Source organism: Syngnathus leptorhynchus, chromosome 14 (assembly GCF_054491065.1).
Source record: "Syngnathus leptorhynchus isolate UIUO chromosome 14, UIUO_Slep, whole genome shotgun sequence".
Classification (NCBI taxonomy): Eukaryota; Metazoa; Chordata; class Actinopteri; order Syngnathiformes; family Syngnathidae; genus Syngnathus; species Syngnathus leptorhynchus.
In genome coordinates, this window is record NC_141208.1 from 4,091,150 (window position 1) to 4,116,987 (window position 25,838).

General features: G+C 42.5%; 1 protein-coding gene across 7 annotated transcripts in view; it reads right to left on the reverse strand.

The window, feature by feature from the left end:
* adgrl2b.1 (adhesion G protein-coupled receptor L2b, tandem duplicate 1) overlaps positions 1–25,838 on the reverse strand; it is an 85,978-nt gene that overhangs the window by 21,026 nt on the left and 39,114 nt on the right. For 6 of the 7 annotated variants that reach the window (XR_015068169.1, XR_015068168.1, XM_085929721.1 and 3 more), the window contains exons 6-20: positions 21,393–21,695; positions 20,364–20,464; positions 18,659–18,844; positions 14,602–14,785; positions 12,785–12,907; positions 12,143–12,348; positions 11,586–11,759; positions 10,734–10,943; positions 10,426–10,646; positions 8,806–8,872; positions 6,896–6,987; positions 5,848–6,016; positions 5,210–5,338; positions 4,492–4,588; positions 3,349–3,474 (exon numbers count right to left, since the gene is read on the reverse strand). Coding sequence is in view for 5 of the 7 variants with exons in the window: in XM_085929721.1 (XP_085785847.1) it covers positions 3,349–3,474; positions 4,492–4,588; positions 5,210–5,338; positions 5,848–6,016; positions 6,896–6,987; positions 8,806–8,872; positions 10,426–10,646; positions 10,734–10,943; positions 11,586–11,759; positions 12,143–12,348; positions 12,785–12,907; positions 14,602–14,785; positions 18,659–18,844; positions 20,364–20,464; positions 21,393–21,695 (2,388 nt within the window). In the remaining 2 variants the exon portion in view is untranslated. The remainder of the gene's footprint in view (positions 1–3,348; positions 3,475–4,491; positions 4,589–5,209; positions 5,339–5,847; positions 6,017–6,895; positions 6,988–8,805; positions 8,873–10,425; positions 10,647–10,733; positions 10,944–11,585; positions 11,760–12,142; positions 12,349–12,784; positions 12,908–14,601; positions 14,786–18,658; positions 18,845–20,363; positions 20,465–21,392; positions 21,696–25,838) is intronic. The other variant, XM_085929723.1, reaches the window with a different exon arrangement.

The following is a 25,838-nucleotide window of genomic DNA, read 5'->3' on the forward strand; positions in this document are numbered from 1 at the left end:
ACACCAAAAAAGCAGGAAAAGTCAAATTCAGTCGGCTTGTGTCCTTTGAATCAAAGATAATAAAAAGGCTTGGTTGGGATTTTTGTGCATGTGTGTGTGTGTGTGATGGACACTTTTAGAGGAGGACAAAAGCAAGGACGACTGAATCCTAGACTCAGCAGGTGAAGGAAAAAGCTCAGCGGCAAGCACACGTCTGCTAGCGTCAATTATTCCAAGCTCCAAACTCTTACTTTTGATTGACACATGACTTTTGCCTTGCTTTATATAAGACACACATGTGCACACACACACACATGTGCACACACACACACATGTGCACACACACACACACACACACACACACACACACACACACACACACACACACACACACACAGACAGACGGAGTTCATTCGTCTTTTCCAATGTCAAATTCAAGCACCTTCGAGATAAGCTTTGAGAGCTTTATATTTATATAACATACAACACTGCAGCAATCATTTTGGCAAACATGGTAACTCACTATTTGATACTTTCACTTTGTTCTTTTCCTAATATGACTTTTTAAAATTTTGTTTACATGAAAAGGATGCTAGCTCTAATTGAGGAAAATTTTGTGAACAAAACAGATTAAAAAGATTTTTTTTCTATCCAAAAATGTTCTTGTGAGTAGCATAAAATTTTTTTAAATACTAAAAATACACAATTGCAATCAAATGAAATACAATCAAAGCAATGAACCAAGTAGAGGTTTCATTTGACGTAAAACCTTTTCCGACCTTGAGAAGGCAACTTGATTGTTTTGTTTGTTGCTGTTGTTGTTTTCCCAAGCACTTGAGCTAACCTTCATGCGCTCGCTCTAGTTTGATGTACTTTGATTCCACGAGAGGATTTTATGAGGCGGCGACGCTGCGATGCTTTTTTTTATTTTTATTTTTTTCTACGGGGAGCTGACATTTTAGCGGCGGCTAGCTCGGCATAAAAAAAAAAAAAAAGAAATCAAAGAAAAATATGAAAAGATGACAGCGAGCAAACATGAAAGGGATTTCTTCGAAGGACAGCTAAAGGGTGAAAAAAGGAGCACAGAGGTGGAAAACAGTCGGGTGATTATTAGATGAATCTAAATTTGCATGTGTTCATGTACAGACAGGTATTGTCTGCTGGGAGCTTTACAGTTTGGGGGAGTGTTTGGGAAACTGAATCAGAGTGGACAGCTGCACTCTGGGAATCCATCCAGAGGAAAAATTCATCCAAGATGTTTGCGATGCTTGTAGGGCGCGAGGAGGAACATCTGCCGAGCATTACTTAGTATTAATACACTCATAAGACATGACGATCGGACTTTTTTTTTTTTTTTCCCTCTCCCCAAAGCGCTAAATGTAACGATTATAGCAGGTCAAATGTGAAAAGAAGCTCGCTTCTCCCGCTGCGACCTTTCCTGCTTGGGAATAAGTCATTGAGTTTCCAGGAAAACACCGGTCCATATGTTAGATTGCTTTTTGATCGACTCATAAATAGGACTGTAAATGTGGCTAACGTTCCTCTAGAGGCAGGACTGAGCCACAGCTAACGCGAAAATGTTGGATCTAAATCAATCGTTGCTATTTCAACGTAGGTAATCAAATGAAATACATCGGGTTTTCAATTTACGAGGGGCGCAGCAAAAGACGACGTGTACGTCTTTACGACTTTGCTACAGCGTTAGCGTGTTATGTTACCATAATGTAGGATGTAATAATTAGTTGGCTGTCATGTGACTGACTCAGGCTGGAACTTAAAAACACAGAAAAAATCCTAAAAAGAACTAAAAATATCTTTTTACACAATGTAAAAATGATTTTCTAACTTTGACAATTTAAAAATGGTTAGTTAACTTTAATGATTAGCTAACTTAGCTAACGTTATCTACACGCGCGTCAATATTTTGAAGCAATTAGTGGTCAATTGATTTACTAAAAAAAAAAACATAGATAAGATATATACAAGATATATGACAAGATATATACCTCATTTGAATGCTATGGAAGACATTTTGTTCCATAAAAGATTCTCTGACAGAACAAATTTTGGACATTATGGTTTTAAGCAACGCATTTGATTTATGATGCGGGTTTTGTAGCTTTCTGACTTTGCTGCGCAGCAAACAAATGACCGAACAGCGGACCAACACAAAAGTTGTGCTGAGTCGAAGGCATTTGTTCCACTGTTGGACTTTCATCATACTGCTGTTGCTTTTCTCTATTCTCTTTTAACATCAAATGGGGAGAATATCTGAGGGCTACGACCGTGCGCCGGCACTGCATCGTGCATGTCTTTTCTTCTCTCTGATTCCCCCCCCCCAACTGCGGCAACGTGCAAATAGGTCAGCGCAGACACAAGTAAACAACAACTAAATGAAATATAACTTTTACATCGTGTTTCTCGCCGCTGACCGAAGATCAGTGGCGCAAACGATGACCCCTCATTAGATGCATTAACGATCACACTTTTTTACATCTGTTTTCAATCACATCCTTCAAAAAATATTAACAACAAAATTTTCTAGATTATTTTTTTGCGCTAATTCTGAATTTTCAGATTTATTTTTTATTTTTTTAACTTGTCAGGTTTACATAATAATATATTTTTACGCCAATTGTGTGGCCTTTCCGGTTGTCTCAGCGTGAGCCCTGACAACATTGCGCTAATTTAGAATCCCGATAGTAGAAAATGAAATTTCACAGCATTTTCCTCTGTTATTTTGCTCCACTAACGAGCGGCAGGGTAGCTCTTAGTGTCTTATTCCCGCAGGTAATGCTTTGCGTGAGATGGGAGAAAAAAAATAAAATAAATAAAGTCAGGGTTTGAGTCCATCACCAAGACTGGACTTTCCTTTGATCACACACACATCCATCATTACTTGATTCTCTGCCTGCCAAAGTTGAATAACCGATACTACATGGAAGAAACTGCTTTTCTTCTGTGCCACAGAAAAAAATCAAAAGTATATTATGAGCCAATGGAGAAACAAAATAAAATAAAATGCTATTCAAAGACCTTTTAAGAAAAAAAAAAATCTGATATTCTTATAACATTATAGACTCAATTCCTACAAGTTATTCCGTCTTATATTTTCTAAAATAAATTCTGTTTTTTTCAATAATAAATTTAACAAATATGATTTAAGTGTTTTCAATGGATTGTGCTCCTCATATTATTATTATAATAAATGTTTTTAAAAACATTTTGGAAATTGATATTCAAAATACTTTGATCAAAAATAGCTGTTGACGAGTGTGATACAAAGTGGGTCTTTTTGTCTTCAACACGTTAGCTCGCAAACAAATGAAAAGCGCAGGCAGGTAGTGAGTGGAGGCAGGAGATGCACACCTGGAGAGTGAAAGGTCGGTGGAGAAGAAGTGTTGCACACCACCGTCTCTGCCAGCAGGTTGTTATAAGGGTTAGTGTCGTGGGTACGGAGGAGGGGGTTAGTGAGGAGGTAGTTGCCCGTCATGCCTGAAATAAAAGACAAGGAGAGAAATTTCACCCACTTCCACACACCAAATCAACTTAGTGCACTGCTAGTAAACAAATTCCACTTTCTCAAACTTTTTTAGGCCTCGCCCTGACAAAGCATCTATGTTTATTTCTCTCACAATATTCTCAAAGCGTGAAATCAGGCAACCCACAAAAACAACAAAAATGGCTTCGAGCTGCTATATGTTGAATCTACAAAAAAAAAAAAAGAATCTTTCTAAAACTTTGAAATCAACACATACGCTTCCAAAAAGAAGCCCACACTCGGGAAGCATAAAGACGTCGTCCTTCGCGAGACGAGCAGTCAAACAATATTAGCGCGACACGTGTTGACAACGCGATCATCCGCAGCGTTTACGTGTAACAAATTCCTCCATACAAAAATCATCCAGCCGAGACGCAAGACAAAAAACCACCGCATTCTTATCACCCGCCGCATGCCTTCTGTGTAAAGAATATAACGAATCATCTCGCTCATTTAGATTTAGGTTGGTGAGCTTGCTTTCACTGCGCTGGCATGCTTTTATAGAAAGAAGAAGAAAAAAAAAAAAAAAAGTTCGAGATTTCTAATTACGCTCCAAATCTGCAGCGGCGCAGCGGGGAGCTTTGGCAGTGTCGGCATTCATCCCCAAACACGTTCTGACCTCCGCCTGACTCACTCATCTCATCCACTGACAAGCTCTGCAGGCTGCAGATGAGTGAGGAAAGGCCTCTCCTGTCACCAGTGCCGCCATTTCAACCCATCAGGCCTGAAATATCACTTTTTTTTATTTTTTAAAGATGATCCAAAAAGCAGCAGGAGAGAGCAGCAGACAGCTCCAGACTTTGTGATACGCTATTGTGTGCTATTTTTGAATGCTTAATACTAAGCAAAAGAGGCGGGGGGAAAAAAAAAAAGAGCTTTAAAGTCTGCATCCTTCCCGCCGCCGCCGCCGTCACCGCCATTAAAGCGACAAATGGCATCTCAAAGAGAATAACACCTAGCGGCTTGCTTACCCTGGTTGAGCGTGGAGGTGCTGTTTATGTCTCCCGAGATGAAGGAGGACTCCGACTGCTTCCTCACCGTGTCGTTCCACATGCGCCTGATGCGACTCTGCGTGCACACCGAGGAAGGGAGACGCCGATCAACAGTGTGTCGCCGTCAGCGTTTAAGTGCTTTAGCGTCTCCGAACTCACGACTCATCTAAAAATGGACAACTGAAAGATTGTCTTTTCATTCCGCAGCAATTCCCATAGGAAATCTTGAAATGGAGTTATGTTAAATCAATGTTTTGTAAGTTCAAATGTGCAAAGGGGCATTATGGAATTGTACTTAATTGGTTTAAAAATGAAGATTCATAAATGACAAGTCATGTATTAGTGACAATGAAGTGCTCTTCCGCTCGATGGTAGAAGGTTGCGTTCCCACTGAAAGCTTTTTGGTTTCACACAGAGCGAGTAAATTGAAACTAAATCATCATTACTTCAGTATATAAACCTTTTGCGACACTTTTATTTGCTTGCACGCTGTGAGAATTCACTGATAAAAAATATATATATATATATATATGTGCCTTGGCTCAATAAATTGGGGAAACTAAGTTAGTCATTTAGTCTATAAGATGAATGCTCTAGTCTTGAGAATTTTTTTTCTTGGTCTTGGTGTTCAATAATACAAATTCTTTCTGCATGGCTACACACCTAAGTGGGCTTTTTTTTTTTTGCCACAACTGACCTGGGTCGCGGAAGAGTAGCGCGCCGTGGTCCGAGACGTGGCCGTCTTTACCGAGCTGTGGGGGGCCTCGGGCGGCAGGGCGCCTCGGCATTGAGATTGACGGAAACATTTGCTGTACTCTTTGCGGACCTGCGCAGGAAAAAGGACAGGTCAGGTTGCGAGCGATCGGAAGCTTTTATCAAATGTCACCCATAGCTTCTTAAATGTCACTTTGTCGTGTAAAATGATGCAATAGTTAAAACATACATTGACCTAGATGATGGTTGTTTTTCAAAATAGAACTTCAACCAAGTGTGGATTCAATGGCAAAGCTTTAGCCAGCGTTTTATTAAACAATAAAAATATTCTCCCGTCTCGTCTTGTGACACATCCACCGTGCGTAACTTGGAAATTTGTACGTCACCGCCAAAGAGGCGCGATTCAATGAAGTTTGAAGGTGGCCCCTGATTTCCGCCTCATTGACCTGTCGTGAGATGCGAATTCCATTTGCCAAACGTGTCAGACTTTAAATGTGAAATTAACTGGGGTAATTGGCGGTACAACTCCGACTGCCATCGACATGTGCAAATGCTCTCCAAGTATTTCTTTTCCCAACAAATTAAAGATAGAACGTCGACATTGAGCGTCATTGACATTACCTTCTTTTGTAGGAGGCAGTGGAAGATGAAGATGAACATTCCTTGAAGGGTGTTGAAGATGGTGAAGAGATACGCCATCACCACTGAAGACTCGTTGAGGAAAAACAGGCCAAAGGACCACGTCAGGCCCAAAAGACAAAGCAGGGCAAACGCTCCCAACACCCAAGACCTGTCCCACAGGAGCAGATAAAAAAAATCATGAGACACAATCAAGGTTTTGCTCATGCCGCTTCCAGGAAGAACTCGGAGGAAACGCGATCGCTCGCGAGTCAGTTTGGATGACGACTGTCGACAAGTGAGACGCCCCCGGAGAGATCGAGCGACTCCGGGAAACCTTAGCAGGAAAAACGAGAGGCGGAATGGAGAAAGACGGGCGATTTGCGTGCTCGCGACCGCATTTGAGCTCATAATCACACAGGATGTAACCTTCCGTTTAACTTTTGTACACGCGCGGTTGATTTGAGTTAGAGCCCGAATTAGAGGTGCTTAATGAGATGTGACAGCTGGGGATGAAAAGTCAAATGTGAGCCAAACAAGCTTTGATTAGGAAACCTATAAAAAGGAAAATGTGCAAAATGAGAGAAATTGGGTCATTAATCACGTCGGCTTGTTGTGATGATCGCTTTGGAGCTTTTGCTTCCTCCACGTGTGCGGTTCAATCCGTTTTCTAACAACTCCAGTCAAAAGAAATCAAATCTTGTGATGCTGTCATGAACAAAAATAAAATATACGACCTGGAGACAGTTTTTTTTATTTTTTTTTTTATGATTTTGGCCTTTACGCACTAACCGCAATGACCTTGAAATTAAAAATATTCAATGCGAGTCAACTTGAAGCTTTCGTGTAAGTCTCAATTAACGTTATACGTCTATCTGAACCATTTTGAAGTCCAATCTGATATTTTATACTTTGTATATTTGTGGTTACAATTTGACAGCAGCTGCCAAAATGGCCGCCATATTTTAAAATGCAGCTTTCAGTAGCAATGCGGTACTGTCTGTTTTTAGACTGAGCAACACCTGATCGGCCCCGGGGGGACAACTCTCACCTGATCCCGCCCAGCCTGGAGCAATCGGGTTTCATGGAGGTGGAATGCTTCACCATCTTGTACATGGTCACCACCAGGAAGATGACGTTGACCTGTCAAAACAAACACGTGTCACACTGCAACGGGGCGCACTTAGAACCGCGTCGGATTCAGTCAGACTGACTTTCGAGCACGGTGGCGGAACCTTTACCTAGCGAAAAATTAAATACTTTAGCAGATTTTCTCAAGGGAGGGAGGGAGGGGGGCGGGGGAGCAACAGCGGCGAGGGTTAATAAGAGGTTAACGCCAGCCCTCGACCTCAGGCGGCAATATGCTTCATATGGAGACAGCGAAAATGATCAGAAAGGCTCCAGACAAGCACTTGAGGGGAAAAGAATGAAGGTGAGGTGCCATATTTTTCGAGCCATTCATCCCGTCATGTTTTCCAACATTCCTGGTGTCCCGGGAAGCACCGGAGGGCTCAGAGCCAGCGTGCGGAAAAGGAAAGAGACGAGCTTCAATTTCGCATAACACCTTTGAAATGAATTCCAGCGTGCAGTTATCGACTAAAAGAAACGATTCAAAATGTGATGAAGTGCCAGGAACATACTCCAACAACTGTATTCTGTATCTTCAAGCAGAGAAAGGGGGAGGCCTCCAATTTGGGGATGAATCTATTAAGGTGGAGGTCTTTATTTACCTTTTAAAAAACATATGCTTGGTTGAAATGTTTTTTTTTTAACAACGCCCAATGACTTAACTTCCAAAATGTGGCGAGAGCCTAGAATTTAATTCTGCTGATGTGCTGCTGTTTTGGTTAGCAAATGGCTTTCCAGTGGACTAGCATCCATAAATTGTTTGTGTGGAGGGATTGAATAAAACCTTCTCATCGTTGCCGTATTACTCATTCAAAGTGAATTCTCAAATACCCTGAAATCTCTTTAAAAGTTTATTTCCTGACGAAACAAAAGGAAAGCTTGCGGGGAAAGTTAACGATCGGAAGGTGAGGCCACCGTCTTCCGGATGCTTTGTGCCGTTCCGCTGCGCTTGACTTCTGTCTGCATGATACATTTAAGGCAGTAACGACAACAGCCGATAAAATTTACAGAAGGAGAAGGCCTTTTCGGGCTCTGAAGGTCTTTCTTACTCGTCTGCCAAATTCATCTAAAAAAAGGAAATCTCAGCCAATTCCGAGCTTGATTTTACAAGCTACGGACAGATGGACATTGCAGTTTTTGTGGACGAGGTCATCAAAAGGGACATTTGCTTGTTCATTTTGGAGAAGACACTAAATGATACATGCTGTGGATTAATTTTGGAGCCACTCTTTGAGGAAAGGGTATTTTAGTAAACTGAGGTACATACTATTGAGTCGTCTTCGATACCAAGAACCGATACTTGTTAATTTACAAGTCTTTCAATGGTGCTGCCTGAGCAAGGCATAATTTGCAGTCGTATGTATCTCATGTCTAACATCATGGCTCCTTCTTAGAAGGAATATGTCATTTTTACGAGCGCTGTATCTTGTTCCAATACTTTTGCTCAAATGATTGGGTTCAAACAAAACGTCTTTTAAATTGTGTATCCAACAGGGAGACGATACACAATCCTCCGCCAAATGTCATATTGCCCACCCACTCGCTGCTTCTATCTTGTTTTCCAACTGAGCAAATGACCTTCATGCCCGTGACAACTCTAGATGAGACCACCGTCCTCCTCCTCCTCCTCCTCGGAGCATCCCTTTAAGTTGTTTCTGATTCCAAAGGATTTTTCACGGCCGAGTGGATGCTGCCGATGTCCTCGTGTCAGCGGCGCTAATGGCACCACTTGGCTTTCATGCAAATTGATCCGGAGGCGGCTTGTATTACGAAAAAAAAAAAAAATCCATAACCTGACTTCATAGCTTTTTCCTTTAGAGAAACTCGACTTACCACGATTATGAAAGTAACTGGGCCGATGAAACTCCAGATGAAATGGTTGTCCACCCGCAGCCAGCACCTGGAGAGGACAAAAAAAGGTCATTAAAAAGCCCAAATTAAATGAGCCAAACTGAAACTCTAATCCTTTTTTTTTTTGGCAATTAATTTATATAAACGGTCACAAATAAATGGCATAAATATGTGAATAAAATTGCCACAAATGGAGACGTGTCAAATACTAAATAAATGTTTGCTTAATCAACTATTAATTAGTAGCGTATCAACAAAATCAAATTGAAATCCAATCATGGCTGAATGATATTTAAATACAGTATCCCATTTTAATCTGCTTCCAAGTATGCTTAATGAAAATCAGATGTTATTCAATAAAATGCCTTTTCACTTATATGCTATGATTTTAAAGTGCGGTGAAACGTTACGCATGCAACCTTCGCCATCGCTTTGATTTCACGCGGTTTCTCGGCCGCAGCAGTTTTGTTTTTTGGATATATTTCCATAGATACCAAACACTCGCAGAAGCATCTTCACCACCGAGGGAGAAGAGGTATGTAACTTGAAATTTTTCCTCGCCGTTGCCATGGTGAATTAAGATATTGGGGATCGATTTTTTTTTTTTTTTTTTTTTTTTTTGGTGGTCATGTCTACGCTCAGCTCAAGGTGAATGTACAGCAGGTTGATTCTACTAATTTGGATCATCTGCTCTGGAACTGAGTCACTTTTGGATTTGGGAGGATCCCGTTTCAGTTTTTCATCTACAGAAGGCTTTCGCCGCTCCAACTCATCTTCAAAGATGAAAACCAAATCAGAAAGTGGGGCGGCATTTCTTGTTTGAATAATTAATGGAACAGGACACATCTGAGGATGAGAAACTCGCTCGATGGGGAAAGGCTCAGAGTCGAGTTGCTGTTCCTCTGCATTGAGATAAATGTTTTGGATTGGAAATCAGATGCCGATATTTGTCTCAGATTCATCTTGACTTATCAAAGCCTAAATAGATTCACCCTCACCGTCCCAATACTTTTGCGTCAACAGCTCAGCGCACCTTAGCTACAAATGTAATATATATGTATATAAATGCCACAATTTTTGCTCCTCTTATTTGTTTATTTACAATTTATTCATCGCTCTTATTTTATTCATTGTTTGTGCCTTCTTGTTTTTACTTTTTGTGCTGTTTACTTATATGTATATTGTGTAATACGTCTTGTCACCGTGGGATAGTGGCGAAACGTCATTTCAATCTTTTTGACGTGTGAAGAAATTGACAATAAAGCAGAATTTGAAATGTGCTATCGGAATGAAGATGCAAAATGAAAAATAAAACCAACAAATGATGTTGTTTTTCTTTCTTATTTTGGTAGCCAGCAGAAGGGAAGCACATAAACCTTGAACTGACAAGGTCGGCAATTACCCGCATGAAAAGAATAAAAAAAAAAAACTCTGTAGGTCAGAGAAGCTAGCCAGTGCATTCATTAGTGTTGCGGCTTTACTCTTAGCCTTTGACAGGGTGTAAATTTTCCAGCGGACCAGAGAGAGGTACGTTCCTCTTTGTGCTATCGCCATCATTACCGAAAGGGTGAGGTGGTGACGGAGAAGGATTGGCGAACTTACGCTCGCGCCGTGCCGTAGCTGCGGTAGTCGACGGCCGCCGAGATGCCCACCACGGCTGTCGGGAAAAGGTAGCCGGCTACGTAGTAGTACTTGCGACGTGAGAACTCGCTTTCAAACACCTCCACCAGCATTAGGTACAGCTGCACGCCCTCTAGACACATCCAGGCGAAGGCCGCCAGGAAACAGAAATGCAGGACGCCGGCGATGATGGAGCACACCAGCTGACGGGAGAAAGAGAAGAAGTTGAGGTGGAATTTCCGTGAGACTGAAGACGAAGAGGAAAAAAAAAAAAAAAGCTAAGTGTTTACCTTGGGTTCGGTCATGTTGATGCCCACCAGGAAGATGAGCTCGCCGACAAAGAGGTTGAGGCAGAGGTTCTTGTGGATGGTGTTGCGGTCGCTCTGCAGGCCCTTGAAGAAGCAGAAGGTGTACAGGCTGATGGCCAGGCACACCAGCGACACGGCGATGCCCATCCGAGTGATGACGGTGAGGAGGAGCTCGTGGACGCTCCCTTTGCTCTGTGGGGAGACATGGAAAGAAAAAAAAAAAATCCGATTAAAGGTTACGCAATCTGTTCACGCTTGTTTGGCCTTGCCGGAAATCTCCGGCCCACCGAGTGCCGTTTGGAGAGAGCTGTAATGTGAAGCTACTTGTGGCGCTTTCATCTTTTAGAGGTCCAAGATCTAAAAAAGTAAGCCCGTTTCACACAAATGTGAAAATAGCAGAGTGCCGCACGCGAAAATATCACTCCTGCGAGTCGGGCAAATCCTCCTATGATATTTGCACTTTTATCGAGGGCGAGGGGCTGCGGCGAAGCTGCTGCGAAGGCAATTGGCGAGAGGCTAAGCCCTTCCTCGGGGGGCTCCGCTTTCAAGCTGCGGTTAAGGTTGAGGTTAAGACAGATGACGGGGGGGCGGGTTCACGAGCAGGGGACGCATTATTCAATCAGCCGCAAAGCCATCTCCCCCGCATTTACGACGCCCCCCCCCCCCCCCCCGTCCTCGCTACGTTTACAATTCGTCATGTCATTAAATTGCATTTGGTGACCAAAATGCAGGAAGGAAGTTTCGGCCGTCCTGTTTTTCTGCAATTCTCCACCACGTATGTGTGAAATATTAGACGGTGACCACAGTGAAATATAATTAGCTCCTCCCACTTACCACATTCCCTCGGTGGGCCATGAGGATGGCAAAGTTGGTGAGATGGTTGCACGAGCACGTAGTGTGACTCTTATTACTGTCCAGCAATTTGCAGCCCTGAGTGGACCAGTATCCCATCATGCTCCGCTCGGAATAATTCCAGAAGGAACAGTTGGGATTGTAGTAGTTCTCCTTCTGCACGGAAGAGGAGGGGAGGAAAAAAAAAATGAATCATACATGAGCGGAGAGCATGCTGCAATATGCATGGCCGCGCCTTGTACATTTTCAGGCCTCGGCGGCGGCGGCGGCGAGGAGGAGGGGAGCGCGTGTTGTACAAATAAGTGTCAATTTATATTCTTTGAGTGTGCGCCAAGGTGGGAAGGAAGCGCATGAAAGAGATCCAAATTAGGGGAATAAAAGAAAGAAGAGATGCAACGAGAGTTGCTATGGCGACGCCCGGATGGAATTCGACTTTTGTGATTCTCCGCCGTGAGCCGGGCTAATTGCTACGTGTGACGAAAAAGTGCAACATTGACGTTTTTTAAGTCGGCGGATTTGGGAGCAGCTGCGGGTCTTACGTCCAGGTGCTCCAGCGTGAAGATCACGGGGTCGGCCACAAACACGCGGCTGGATTCCTTGGTGATGGAGGCGGAGAGGATGTGGGAGTTGACGGTGAGCGAGAGGTTACGCACGCTGCCGTCACCGTGGCCCCGCAGCGTGGCGTTCTCCGTGCTGAGGAACTGACCCAGGTGTTTGTACAGCACAAAGACCAGCTTGGCCACACCTGCAACACATCACGCTCATGAAAGCGGCGGGGGAGGAGAACACACACGCAGGCATGAAATCAACCTCGGCGTAGAAGAAAGATGACACTTGAGGGATTTGCTTTATTTTTTTGTGTGGGAGTGGGTGGGTGGGGTGGGGGTGGGGGTCATGGTTTACATAGAGTTTGATACATTTTTTTATTTGACATGATTTATTCTAGATTTTTTTTCATATATTAATTTTTTCATTTATGTTTTTAATTAATGAATAAAAATGATTTAAGAGGATCTTTTTTCATATATATAATTTTTTTTCATTTAAATTAGTGTTTAATTTTATGAATTGATTTGTCATTGCATATTTGTTCTGGTATTATTATTATGATGAAAACTTGAGGGCAGGTTCATCTCGAAAGATTTACTTGCAATTGACTTTTGTTTTTTGTATGCTCTCACCATTTTTACTGTTGACTTTGACCGTGTTGGAGGAGAGCTGGAGAGTGGATCCGCCCCTACTGGTCTGTGGGAACCTGAAGTCCTGCACCTGGCCGTCTGTGCTCACCACGTACACATCCATCACTGAGAGGAGCAATGCATCAGTTACGGGAGGGAGAAAAAAACAAGACAAGAATGGTTAATAGAGCAAAAGAAAAAAAAAAAAAAAAAAAAGACAAAAGCAACCGTCAGGTGCTTGTTGAGGTTCATCGTACTGGTGAGAGAACAAGACCCCATGCAGCGCCATTTACTTACCGCCAAATACGTTTTGGAGGCTGCTGGATAGAAAAGAAATAAATAACAACAAGGGATTGTGCTTGCAAAAGGATGAGCGTGCAGCCTTCCTGCTGCATGAATGTCAAATATTCAGAGGATCAAAAATATCATTGAGCTTTTACTTTGACGTCCTCAACCCCCCACCCTTCGTTGCTTTGGATGACTCTGGGCTGCATGAGCAAATCTCTGTGAAAATCCTCCAAATTCCCACAGCCCCTCCTCTCCTCCGCCGTCGCCGCGCCAGCTGCCGGGTGGCGTTGCCTTTGATGTACGAAATTACCGACGGGGTCAGGAGGACGCCGGCGCTCGTTGGATCGCACCAGAAAATGGCCTGGCTTTCCGTAGATAGATGGCTCCTGACAGACAAAGATGAGGGATTGCCCTCCATCGGCCTTAACTGTCTGTCTTGATTATTTTTTTTTTTTGGTACTTCAAGCACTACGTTTAAAGCCAGGCTCCAATGTTGCTGACGTTCAGTGGAAGGTGTTGTTTGGGTCACCTGCTAATTGGATCCGAACGGCAAAACTCGCTTCTTCTCACCTCGTAAAAGGAGGTCAGATATGATACTTTCACTTCAGGTCACAGAGTGACACCTGGGAGTGATGAAGTGACTCGAGAGCCGCCCGTCATCTATTTAAGTAAATATCTTGACAAGACTGCCGACGACAGCACAAGTTGTTTCATGTAATATGAAAATTTGAAGTGATAAAGTCACAGATTGGGTTGCATTATGTTTGCAGTAGAACCTGCTGAATTCAGCAATTCTATTTTATTTATTTATTTATTTATTTATTCATTTCAGCGATTCCATTTTTTAAAATTTATTTATTTTAGCGATTCTATTTTTTAAAATTTATTTATTCGTTTATTTCAGCAACTGTATTTATTTATTTTACATCTCCAAGGTATTGCAAATTGGCAGACAACTACTTCTGACTTAAATACAAATTCTGGGAGGCACTCAAGGGACCCAACAATTAGGCAATTAAAAAGCACGTTTTGAATAATCGTCTCCCTTTAAAGCGTGAGAAAAATGGTCCTTTGACTCTGAAATTCTGCTTTTGTCTACCGAGGTCCCTCATTACTTCAGAGAAACCTAAGAACTGCCCACAGCTCATTAAAAAAAAGCATTAATCAGCGTTTGGACGGGGAACAAAGTTGGCGATCAGCTCGGGTAAATGGCAGTTAGGGAAGCCAGGGCCGCGCCAGTGGAACAATGTCCTTCAAATGCCGTCTTTGTTTCGAGCTCCGGGAGTGTGTTCCCAGTTCATCCGGCTGCGTGTCGTTCAATGAGGTGACTTGCCTGATGGAAAATCAATCAGGTAGAAAGCTAACCTGACTGATACCACCTTGAAAAAAAAAGCAGCAAAGAAAGAAAAGCACCCTTGGAGGATTACGCTCGTCTCGGACTGGCGGAGACATTTCCTTTTACTTTAAGATGGCGGCGGGCCAGTCGGCAAGACGAGTAATAGGGCGAGCATCGTGAGTGACGGGCCACTTACCGATGTTCTCGGCGGGCACTTTGACGACGGACGGCTCGATGAGGTTCTCGGCAAAAACGAAGGCCCCTTCCTCCAGGGTGTCCAGCATCATAGTAGCGACGTGCGTTTGCTCTGTGGAGTTCATGTCTCGCCACGATTTCAGAGCCTCGGGCTTCAGGAGATTGTTCACTGTGTCCACGATGGCCTGCAACCACGCGTCAAATGTCAGCCGCGCAACATTTTTGGGTTTTAATAAGAAAACGGGGGGGGGGGAGAGTGAACGATAAAAAGGGCATGCATGGCCGACAGTGACAACAACTGATATATCGACAAAATTATGACCCAAGTCAGCTCAGGAGAAAGGAGAACTTAACTTAAAAGAAAAAAAAAAAAGGAAGCATCTTCCCTCACTCATCTACTTTATTGAAGAAGAATAATGACACAGGGAGAGAACAACCCCCCCAAATGTTCCCCCCCCTACAAAGAATATTCTTGTGCCTGTCATGACCTTGAATTCCCCCCACCACCCCAAGGAAGACGGGGCATTATCATCAAATCCGTGTCCAAAGTGGCAGTCTGAAGCAAAAACAGTGGAAAGAAATTGCCTTGTTTTCAATGTCAATCCTTTCATTTCCTGCTTTATGATAAGTTGCAAGTAAGCCAAACATTCCGCGCGAGTATCGTATGTTGGGAAAACAACGCCGACCTTGCCAGCGTTAGTTCAGGACTCCATCGTATTGTTTATTTCTATTGCGCAAGATGGTGGTTAACCATGAATAACATTGTTTATATGACATATATTATGTTTACTTTTTAGGGATTTTGTGTATTATTATTGTTCGTGTGACCGATGGTGCCGTGGAATATTTTGTCAAATTATCTGGGAGTTGTCTGGCAAGTCGATCTTGTTTTTAATCCTCCTAACTAGCATTTGGCCACTTTTCCCAAAAATTCCAACATGGAGGCTGCGAGCGACAATCTTACCTTTAGGTGCCATTAGTACCAGCGTGTGCGTCACAATAACGGTCATTAACTGCAAGCGGCCTTAGTTCGTAATACCAATTAGTCTTTGCTGTGATTATCCAAAACGCTTCGATGACCACAGACAATTTGGTCGGATCCGCTTTCCCGGAAAATGGCGGGAGGAGGCGCTCCTAAAATACTGCGCTGAATCACGAAGTACGACTGGATCCAGAAATTACGGCTTGGAATGACCTTGCGGGGAACTGACGGTGTGCATGTTTAGGTGAGTCAGGCTTGATTATACGTTTAGAGACGACCGGGCCGGTTAGCAGTGACATTGACCGGTTGACATTAGTCAAACCCTTTGACTAATGTTCCAGCCTCAAGAGAAAACTGAAGCTTTTTAAATTGCATTTTCAAAGGTATAATGATAGAGAACAGAGCATGTGAAAAAAAAAAAACATGTCAAAAATTAGCGTATTTGGCTGAGGATGATTTTTTTAGTCGATATATTATATCATGGCTTGATACTTCTTAACGGTGAGTCCAAAATCACGATTGAGTTTCTTTTTAAGGTTAATAATTGGTTGAGAACCAGGATGGGAACAGAAACAAATTTGTAATATAAAAAAAAAAGAACATAAAATAACATAAAGGGTAGCTTATTTCTTTTGAAGTAACATTTCGAGTAATGAACATCTAAAAAACTAGCTTGCATAGCAGCATTTTTTGGGCGCTAACTCATGCTGAAAACTGCAAATATAACAAGTACTGAACTATTATATTATTTAAAAAAAGAAAGAAAGAAAGACTACAAACGGAATTTTGTACAGCCTTGGCTCCATTTGAAGAGCCCATGAGAGGCTGCTTGAATGCAGTTGGAAGTTGTGTCATCACAAGTTGTTGTTTTTCCCCCATGCTGCATTGATATTTACATTCATGTGACGCTGTTTCAAACCACTCAACAAGTTTGACGTACCGCCAAAAGTGTATCGCTAGCCCCAACATCTTCTAACCAGAGGCTGAGCAGCATTGTGTTTGTCTACGTAGGAGATCGTCATATCCTGGCGAGCACGCTTTATTTTGGAGAAGAAGAAACACCAGACTGTCTGGTGGCTAGAATTACATTTTATTTGAATTCAAATCTTTTTCTTTTCTTTAGCAGCAAAATGCTAATGAGTGTCCAAAAATTAATTCCAGAGATAAAACGCCATTGCAACAGGGGGGACAATTTTTCATTTTATTTGATGCTATAGAGAAGACGGCACCGGAGATGAAATGAATTGTATAATGTGAGCAAGTGAAAAGTGGCGCATAATGCCACTTTGATCACACTTCTGGCTGACAGGGAGGTGCAATTACCGCCGTGGGAAGGCAATTATTCACACGACGTATAGCGAGTCCATCGAGAAAGGACGTATCAGGGTGTGAGCGGGAGCGAGGAGAGAAATGAAAAGAAGATGGAGCAATAGCACAGAGGAGGACAAAGATGGAACGCTATTGACACTCGCAGATGGAACGGGTTCACGGGGAGGCGGCCAAGCACACAGAGTGTAAAACAATCAAGGACATTACGCAGAGATGCTGAAAAGAAAAAAAGAAAAATTGCATGCTTCCAAGGCTCGGAACAAAAACGTCCTGTTAAAAGCTCTCTGATTGTACCTTCATGTACGCCCTGCATGTCTTCTCTCGCTTTTGAAGCTTTTGACACAAACACACAAAATAAAGAAAGACAGTAGTGAGAAACAGGAAGTGCCAAGTCAGGCCACTTACCATAAATTACAAGTGGTAATGAGAAGAAAGAGGGCGGAAAAAGAAAGTCTTTAGAGGGATTGTCTCAAACCGATGTGACACCTCTTCACACTGAGGTGTGAGAAACGAGGGAGGGAGAAAAAAAGAAGAAGCTGTCGTTTGGATGTGGGGACGCTCCCTTTGGCATCCAGAGGATGATAAACAATGAACCATCATTTGTACCTTCTGCCAAGGAGAGAATAATAAACGACAAACTCCTTTTGGGGATCTTGAATGACTCCCACTGCTTTCACCCAACTGACTCCAATCACAAACGACGGCACTCTCACAACAACGAGATAAAAATGTTCTTTTCGAGTTTGACGCCTAAAAAGTTATTCATTCTGCTTTATCAGCATGCTTGGGTAATATAATCAGAGCAGAATGGAAAGAATGGACCAAATAGGAAGGAATACAACGCAGGAAAAAAAAATCTTACAGAGGCAAGTAAGTTCGTCAAATTAAAATCAAGACACAAGGTTAAAAGAAATCCCGATGAGCAGAAAAGCAGACTATAATCATCTTCCCATTGTTTGTGTAGGAATTTTCCAGCTATGTTTTTTTCATTTTTTGAGACTACTTGTGTGTTCCTTAAGTTACTCTCTAACAATTAATGACTTGAAAAAAAATGCTGAGTGAGTTTCATTTGATAGTCTATAATTAGAGAAAATTAATAATTTAATAATAACTGTTGTAAATGTTCGATACCACTTTTTCTCACGATACCGATACCATGAAACGATACCATAATACGTTCGATACATAAAATTCCCATCTAAGAGAATGACAGATTATTTTAAAGACCCATATATCCTAATAGAGCAAAATTTATACCAAACGACTCGTTCCTTGCATTAAAAAGCACATCCTGCCTACTCAAGAGACAAAATTAGAAGACGCCCACTAGTTGCGATCCTGCGAACAAACGGGCGTCGTTGGGTGCAAAACATTTTGTTTACAGATTAGGCGCCGTCTGAATAACAATGCGAGGCTTCACAACCGTCAATCACCTCGCCATGCAGCGGAGGTGTCGGAACATCACGGGCGTTCGCTCAACGTTTGATGCCAAGCGCACCTCCTCGTTCGCCGAGTGGTTGTTCTTAAAATAGAGCCGTGTTGAATTCTCACAGGATTGAGCATTCCCACTGCAACATTTTGGGTCAATTTCAAGCAAACAAAAAAAAAAGAGGTCGCTGGGATTCTTGCTTGTATGTAAAACAAGGGCACGCGTCGCCTCGCCCGAGGGGCGTCCTGCCGTTAAACCCCGCTGGGGTAAGACGAGATGATCACAATGGGCCATAAAAAGGATCACGCGTCACAGTACCTTGTTGAAGCTGCGTCCTGCCGAGTCCTTCTCGCTGGGCCTGAGCTCCTGCAGCTGAGCGTCTAGGATGTCCACCAGCTGCTCCATGAGGCGAACAGAGGAACTGACATCACCAGCGAAGACGGGGCCACGTGTGTTGAATGCCAGCTCATTGGCCAGGTTGGCTGCGTTCTCGCCGCTTCGGATCTGGATGTCCCGGCGGGGGGTGTTGGGTAGGAATGGAGAAGGGGGTAGAGTTTAATGCTATTAGCGGTGGGGGCGCTAGCATGAGTTGTGCACCATCACATATAAAGCTTTGCTACATCTGCACTTGGTCAATTTACTGTGATTTAATAACACAATATTTTTTTTTACCCAATTAAATTATTACAGCTATCAATTATTGCCATATTTTGCCCCCCCCCCCACTCAATTCTTGAATAATATATTGCCATTAAAAAATATTAATTAAGTGGCAAAACACAGATTAACCCTGGTCTACTACAAAATGTAACAACGATCAGTTGTGGCACAAAAAAAAAACAAAAAAACTACAAGGATGCTTTTCACATGCAAACATGTCGTCTCTAGTGGAATAAAAACAAAATTTCTCAGGCAATTAAAAGTGTTTGTTGTTGCTCCAAGTCAGCTTTGAAGCTGTCGTCAGTTTTCACGATTTATTTTGCAGCTGTTAAACTCTCTGCAACATGAAAAGAAGTTTCAGTCAGAAATGTTTTTAACGTATTTTTATGACTTTTTTTTTTCTCCTTATATCTGACACGTAGTTTGGGACAGGAGCGCGGTTCCCATTTGATGTATTTGCCTAAATGTTTCCTGACAGCACCCAGGAACTCTGTCTGAACTCGCTACGTCTGCGATGTGTTTTTCCCCCATCTTGCATCAGATACGTGGCGCATTGTTTTGTCGAAAATCAAAGTGGACAAATCACTGAAGAAATAAACTGTCGGCTGTTTGATTGTCGCCGCCGCCAAACGACTGTCGCCTTAACTCGAGACAACCGCACTCGTAACTGACGAGCTTATTCTTCTCAGATGTTTTCAAGTAACGGGTCAGATATAATGTTTTTGGTCTTGGCACCCGAGATATCAAAGTGACTTTACAGCAGGGGTGTCAAATTCATTTTTTTCGCGGGCCGCATTGTAGTCATAACTTCTTTCGGAGGGCCATTATGACTGTCAACCCAAATAAATGTATGAGCACCTCATATTATTTACGGCAAAAGCTACAAAACAAACTGACAAATAACTCGTTTTCAAATCAGACGACTAAAAACTGGTCAAATGTAAAAAAAATAAAATCATTAAAAGTGAAGACAATTTGCAATTCTAGTAATGACACACGAATTTGATGCACAATTTGTCTTCGTGGGCCACATAAAATGATATGGCGGGCCGTATCTGGCCCCGGTCCCTTGAGTTTGACACCTGTGCTTTAAACGTATTAAGTCTCATTTAAACTTAAACATCAATTGACACAATGACAGAGTCTCGATGGAAAAATCCCATTAGCATTTTTATGCAAATTTAGCATCTTTAGCTAAGCACAAACAATATGGGCCTTAATGGGACAAAAATAATTTGGTTAAGCATTCGGTTCAATACGGACCAATAAAATCAAGTTTGAATTTGATTTCCACGATACAATTTTCAAGTGTCATTTCTTTTACAGTTATCCTTTGCAACCGACATCTTTTTTTTTTTCTTACCTTTTGTGCTACTTGAGTCACCCAGTGGGAAGTACAGTTGCTGAGATCCGGGCCCTTGGAGCACCAGCTCCCCGCCACTGTGCACAGGAAGGAGGCGACGCCTGCGGTAGCAGCGAGCAAACACACGTTGGAGGGAGGCCAAAAAAAAAGCAGTGCTCGGATATTCTCGCTTAGATTTCACTTCGCTGCAGGAAACTAAGTGTTCATTTCCAAACATTGCTTAAGCCAAGGCAGCTTTGTAAGGTATAAGGGAAAATAATCATAGAAGGGGGATTTTTTTTTTTTTTTTTTTAACACAGTTAGCTTGAAGGGAGGAGAAAACCCCAACAAGACACGTTTGAAACTTCAAGGCCGGAATAAAAACACCAGATTATGGCTAATGAATGCCGATTCTCTGACAACAATGACAACACGTGTAGTTCTTTTTTCCCTTTTTAACCTTCCTCAGTCAAAACAAGTCTTAATCGGGCTTTGATCCGACGCTTTTTAATTTGACAGTTCTGTCGGTGCGCGCGGGTATGAGACGAGGGTGCTAAGGTGACGCTATGCGCGGCTAACAATTGTCAGCCCAGCCGCATAATGGCCATCAGCGAGCCGACGCTACCGGCTTTGATGTCGAACACTTTTAGCAACTGGAACTAATTCTTATCTAATATGACCGTGCGGATACACTCCCGCAATTACGACTTGGAGATAGTCGAATTAATGGTGCTTATCGCAAGGCGGTTGCTAGACTGTCCATGCACTGCTGCTTTTTTTCTGATTTACATTTTGCCCCACTGGAAAAACTCTAATGGGGTAAAACTGTTGCCAACAGAAAATCTTTTTTTAACTGCATAGGCAATTTATTTTTATTTTTTTAAAGTAATGCATTAACTGCTAGCCCTTTCGGAATACATGGACACAAATTATTTTTTTTTTGGGGTATTTTTTGTTGTTTTGGTGACAATTTTTTTTTGGGTGGTCAAAACACAAATACAGTATGAACAGAAAAGGCACAAACATTGAAAAGTCTGGTTCAACAATTACCTCTGGTGCCTTTAGGGCAGGGTCTTTCCACGGTGGATCCCGTGTGGGTCTGGGGCCAGTCGATGTCCCGCTGCTGGACCGCCTCGCAGAAACGTCTGGGTGTGGGCGGCATCACCGGCAAGGTGGGCTCTGCCGTCGCCGACCCTCGGGTGTCCTCAAAGGGATCCCTGCCGTCCCTCGGGTCCGCTCCTCCGCCCGCTGAGGGGTCACCTTGTTTTTTTGCGGTGGGCGCCGCTGTGGCTGCCATGACGGTGGTTGTTCTTGGTGGCGGTAAAGAGATGGGATGTTCGCCAACTGGTGCCACTGAAATGAGTGAAACATAGAGATGTTAGTGAAAATAAATTGCAGATTTTTGTTTGTTTGTTTTTACTCGCCTGCAAATGGGGTTGTTCACATATTTGGAGTGTTTGTTTAACAAACCAGGAAAACTATTGTTGTCAATTTGTTGCCCTAAACCAGGGCCAATTGTTTTTGCTTTTTTTTGTGATCCAACAAAGCAGGCGCTTGTTATTGCTATTCCTGTGTTGTAATGAATTAAGGCCAATTGGTCTAACTCGGTTCTAATAAAAACGGAGCGGGCTCTGGATGGTTTTTTTAATAAACCTGGGCAGATTGTTGTTGTAATAAAACCGATCGAGGTCTATTGGTGGTACTGTGTTTTAATAAACCATGGCCAACTCTTGATTACTTTTTAAAACAAACCACGGCCAATTGGTGAGGCTTGACTTAAATAAACATGGACAAACACTGCTGTAGACTGAATGCAAAAGATTTCAAACAGGCTATTCCTTTTATTTGACAGAAAGTAAATAAATACCTTCTATCCATCATTTGACCCCTCCTTAAATCCATAAATTAAAAAAATAAATAAAATCCCAACAAAATTTGCTACCTCTGATTGATTAAATGTCAGCAATGAAGAAAAAAACGTGCTTACTTTTGCTTTTTATTGCTTGGTAGGCGAATAAAATTTCTTTTTTCTGGGGGAAAAAAAAGAATTCTCAACCATCAGCAACAAGATGATTACCCAGTATTGAGTCTGCAAAGTCAACCTGTGTTTTACTAATGCACATCACGCTTGCTAAGGCGCTCGCTGTTTGTGGCAGGTGCTTCAAGACGAGATGTTATCTCCCGCCTCGAGATAAACAGGAAATGAGAGCAGAAATCAGGTGGGAAAAGGCTGGAAAGCGTTTGGATTGGCCAATACGAAGAGAAGAATCGTGTGTGGATGGTCACTTGTCTTTTTTCTACCCACAACAAGCCGATTGTATTGGTAGATAAAAGCAGCTTTCAACAATGAGGTCTGGCGACGGTGCCGTCTTCGGGTTCCCAGGGCGATTGTGTGAAAATGCAATCTCATGCTATCTGACACTCCATTATCACACACATATCTCCATTTCCTGGGGGACGAGGCCCGCTGTCGTATTCGCACTAATCAGCAGGGCGGGGGAATATTTGCTTTTTTCCTTCAAAGTGGAATATATGAGTTTATTACACAAAGCCGATTGCACGGCGGCGGTAGCGGTCACTAGGCCACAGCTGTTTGCTGTGAGGAAAATAAAAATATAAGGCCCGGACCACCCCACAGAAAGGGGCAATTGTCACATTTCTGTTTGGCACGAGTTGTGGCTCATTACCTTACGCTCGAGCGTGTCAGCCACACTCGTGGAAGTCGGAAGGGCTGACTTAAACCTGATTCATTGATTGATTAATTAGGTTGCGACCAATGTCGGCTGCGGATGGTCGACAGGGAAGGCACGGGCGGGTATCGATATCAATTGGAATTGGGCAAAAGCTTAAAAATCATAACGGTGGAAGGTAATAAATTGTAACCACGCCGATTCTACGTACATCAATCTATATAAAAGAAAAGAAAAGGTTAAAAATGGTCTCGTATTGGTTTCCATGACAACAACTTCAATTTTGTTTTTTTGCTCCAAAATGATTGCCAGCTCCTCCGCTCGGTGTGCTCAATCCAGCATTTTCCACTCTCGGAATAGTTGCCCGTGTTATGTGAAAAAGCCTTCCAACGTTTCTATGTTGTTGTGCAAATGAAGCATCAAGCCCTCATTTGCACTTCTTATTCTATTTCGTGTTCTTGTCTGTTGAGTCAGTTTTCCATTTGTGCAAGCCAAGCAGAAACGCGTGCGCATCCTCTTGATGAGCGAGGTAATGATTGAGATGAGTGAGCGTGCCGCCCGCCCGCCCGCCACTCCTCAAGAAGTCAATACTTGGCATTCTTTTACCTCCACGGCAGACGTAAGCGGCAGGATGCCTCGCGTGAGTATCCTGCACGAGCCCAACAGCTGCCCAAAGCTATTTACGGCGCAGATCGATTGGTCCTTCAAAATGTTCTTTATTTTTATACTGCAGTGTTTTAAGAAAGACTTCTTCCTGTACTCCCTTTTGATAGCGTAAATGATTTCCTGAAAGTAGGCCTGGAAAACTGCAAGATATAATTGCAAACTGTCTTCTCCAAATAAGAAGAAATCACCCAGAGCTCCCTAGAGTCATTTACGATGACAAAATATTTTAGTCATCATGTTCCACGTTTCAGTTTTTGTGCGGTGGATGTGCTAAAATATATACATATTAATTTTCCCTAAATGACACTGTCAACATTGGCAACCGCTTTAACCAGACACCAAAAGACTCATAAGCCGCCTAATACCAGTTATTTAGTCAGCAAATGACAACTTTAAGCCTAACAATTCCCTCTAATTGTTTTACATTTTGGAAAAAAATGCCTAACAAGAATAATCCTCTTGGCGTAATTGCAAATTAAAGGCACACATTCCTGGATATGCTTCTTTCCTTCTTTGCATTGACGATATGAAAATGAAATGGCAAGAAAATTTTCAAGGTAATGCTGGCTTGACGCTTAAGCCGCCAACATTGAAGCCAAGGTGACAGGGTGCTTGCTTTGGATTTATATACATTAAACCTAAAGTGGTAGAGTGTAAATCTACAATAGAATGTAATTTGTCCTTGTAACTTGACTTTCCATCCAAAATGAGAGATAAGTGGTTCTGTTTGAAACCACAGAAGGTAGTAAAGACGGTAGTTGGTTAGCTTTCATTCGCGGATAAAAACAGTAAGTACAGTTGCTCCTTTTGCCTTTTTCACCTCAAGCAAGAGCTGGTAATTAATGACAGCGAAACAAATCCCACAAGACATGAATTTTACATCAGGCCATTTTCTTTCTTCAACGCCGTTCCGCTTTTCAGTCGAGGTTTTGCGGCGTGGAAGGCAGAAAGAAACGCAACGATTCATGTGCCGTTGCTAACTTAGGAATATTATTTCTGGAGATGAAAAAGCAGCCTGTCCAACGGTCATGACACTTCTTTAAAGAGCAGCAGACAGAAAAAGCTTGTGTCTCGCGCATGTAATTTATGAGGCCTGGAAGTGAATTTGGTGGCGATGCCGACATAGCACATTCAAGGAAAAAGGCTAACCCGCCACAACAAAAATGCATACAAAGGGGCAAAAGTACATGTCTACAAATAGTGGCTGTGTATTTATTCAACTGCAGATGGCTGGAGTGAATGTCTTCTATGCCGCTCTACGAGTCCAAATATGCTTTTCTGATTAATTGGCGTATGAATTAAGCAGCAAAATAAGTCATCGTTTTTTTAGCTACCTCAGAGGGCGGCCATTTTGCCACTCGATGCCACTATGATGTCGTGGCAAAATGGCCGCCACCTGAGATGGATTAAAATGTGTGTGTGTTTTTTTTTCTGCTTAATTCATATTTCACAAACGCAATACACATCAGAATGTCATGTTCAGACTTGCGGGCTAATATAGAACATTTTTCAGTAAAGTAATATTTTTACATGACGTCCCTTCTAAGTGACTAACTAATTGGGACACGGCGTATGATGTAGTCCTATATGCCACGGCTGTCAAATAGTACGTGAACAATTGTCTCAAAGCTGAATGCATTCAGGCAACTTGAAGGCTTACCATCATTCAGGGATGCGCAAGTAAATGAGAATGCGCTGAAGTGGCACGCACGCACCGAAATCAGCTGGGAGAAGCACGCAAGGAAAGTCGGGCTTAGTTTGACATTTCAATTCACAGCGGACACCCATTTTATGCTTACGACACGACGGCAGCTTAAAACTGTTTGTTTTGAAGACCCGCATCATGTTACCTAGAAGACAAAGTCATTTTCTACTTTCGCTCCTTGTTAGTTTGAAACAATCCTGGCAATTATTGGTTCTCCGGAATTATTTCTTCTTTATGAAAGAAAGCAGTGAGGTGGCCTCGCAGGTGCCGTCTTGCCTTTGGTATTTATCGGCATGCTTTTGAAGAAGCTCAATTGATGGATCGCCAATGCTCTGTTTGCGATTCATTTACAGACATTTTCTTCTAATGACCTGCGAAGTGCCCCAAAACAATCAAATGATCAATAACGAAAGGGATGTTTGCTAATCACATCAA